The sequence below is a fragment of the Nanorana parkeri genome, unplaced genomic scaffold, assembly GCF_000935625.1.
Source record: "Nanorana parkeri isolate BGI_ZX_2015 unplaced genomic scaffold, ASM93562v1 scaffold3431, whole genome shotgun sequence".
Classification (NCBI taxonomy): domain Eukaryota; kingdom Metazoa; phylum Chordata; class Amphibia; order Anura; family Dicroglossidae; genus Nanorana; species Nanorana parkeri.
The window spans coordinates 43,963-45,710 of NW_017309699.1; the positions used below are offsets into that span (position 1 = coordinate 43,963).

Genomic DNA, 1,748 nt, shown 5'->3' on the forward strand with positions numbered 1-1,748 from the left:
AGGTGGAATAGGAACGGGGGCAGGGTACAGGAAGTGGGGCGCTCACCGTCTCGTAGTCTTTCAGCGCCGCCTTCAGCTTGCCCAGCGCCATGTTGCTGGCGGCCCGCCGGTAGTAGCCTTTGATGTATTTGGCATCGATCTGGATGGCCTGGGAGGCGTCGGCCAAGGCATAGCCGTAACACTCGGTGCGGAGGTACGCCAGGCTGCGGTTCCCATAGTAAATGGCGTTATTCGGATTGAGCGCGATGGCGTCCGTGTAATATTGGACAGCGCGGTCATAGTCCTTCACTGGAAGGGAAAGGAGGAGGAGTCAGGTCTGTCCCAGCACCCCATGTGGGGCAACTACTACTCCCACCATCCCCTGCCAACCCATGTGGGGGAACTACTACTCCCAGCATCCCCTGCCAGGCCATGTGGGGCAACTACTACTCCCACCATGCCCTGCCAATCCATGAGGGGCAACTACTACTCCCACCATCCCCTGCCAACCCATGTGGGGCAACTACTACTCCCAGCATCCCCTGCGGGGGTCACTACTACTCCCAGCATCAACTGCCAGGCCATGTGGGGGCAGCTACTACTCCCAGCATCCCCTGCCAACCTATGTGGGGGCAACTACTACTCCCAGCATCCCCTGGCAAGTCATGTGGTGGGAACTACTACTCCCAGCATCCCCTGCCATGCCATGTGGGGGGGAACTACTACTCCCAGCATCCCTTGCCAGGCCATGTGGGGGAACTACTACTCCCGACATCCCCTGCCAGGCCATGTGGGGGAACTACTACTCCCAGCATCCCCTGCCAGGCCATGTGGGGGAACTACTACTCCCAGCATCCCCTGCCGAGCCATGTGGGGGAACTACTACTCCCAGCATTCCCTGCCAGGCCATGTGGGGCAACTACTACTCCCACCATCCCCTGCCAGGCCATGTGGGGCAACTACTACTCCCACCATGCCCTGCCAATCCATGAGGGGCAACTACTACTCCCACCATCCCCTGCCAACCCATGTGGGGCAACTACTACTCCCAGCATCCCCTGCGGGGGTCACTACTACTCCCAGCATCAACTGCCAGGCCATGTGGGGGCAACTACTACTCCCAGCATCCCCTGCCAACCTATGTGGGGGCAACTACTACTCCCAGCATCCCCTGGCAAGTCATGTGGTGGGAACTACTACTCCCAGCATCCCCTGCCATGCCATGTGGGGGGGAACTACTACTCCCAGCATCCCTTGCCAGGCCATGTGGGGGAACTACTACTCCCGACATCCCCTGCCAGGCCATGTGGGGGAACTACTACTCCCAGCATCCCCTGCCAGGCCATGTGGGGGAACTACTACTCCCAGCATCCCCTGCCGAGCCATGTGGGGGAACTACTACTCCCAGCATTCCCTGCCAGGCCATGTGGGGGAACTACTACTCCCAGCATCCCCTGCCGAGCCATGTGGGGGGAACTACTACTCCCAGCCAGGCCATGTGGGGGAACTATAATTCCCAGCTTGCTGCTAGAGAGGAGGGGCACCAACACAGACCACGCCCCCCTGACATGATTGGCCATTTGAAGTTGTGTAAACCAGAAGAAATTCGAGTGGGGGAGGGTCAGTCCGAAGCCTCCCTCCATATACTGTACAGACTCTGCTCAGCCAGTCCTGCGATTTACACACCTCCGCCTACATCCCCCCCCACTGCTCAGCCAGTCCTGCGATTTACACACCTCCGCCTACATCCCCCCCCACTGCTCAGCCAG

The 1,748-nt window shown here is 59.8% G+C and overlaps 1 protein-coding gene across 1 annotated transcript in view; it reads right to left on the reverse strand.

The window, feature by feature from the left end:
• Window positions 1-295, reverse strand: part of PPP5C (protein phosphatase 5 catalytic subunit) — a gene marked incomplete at its 5' end in the record, with an annotated part of 7,959 nt that extends 7,664 nt beyond the window's left edge. Inside the window, one exon of the mRNA XM_018574969.1 lies at window positions 16-295. Within this exon, the coding sequence (XP_018430471.1) occupies window positions 16-295 (280 nt within the window). The remainder of the gene's footprint in view (window positions 1-15) is intronic.
• Window positions 296-1,748: the final 1,453 nt, after the last annotated feature.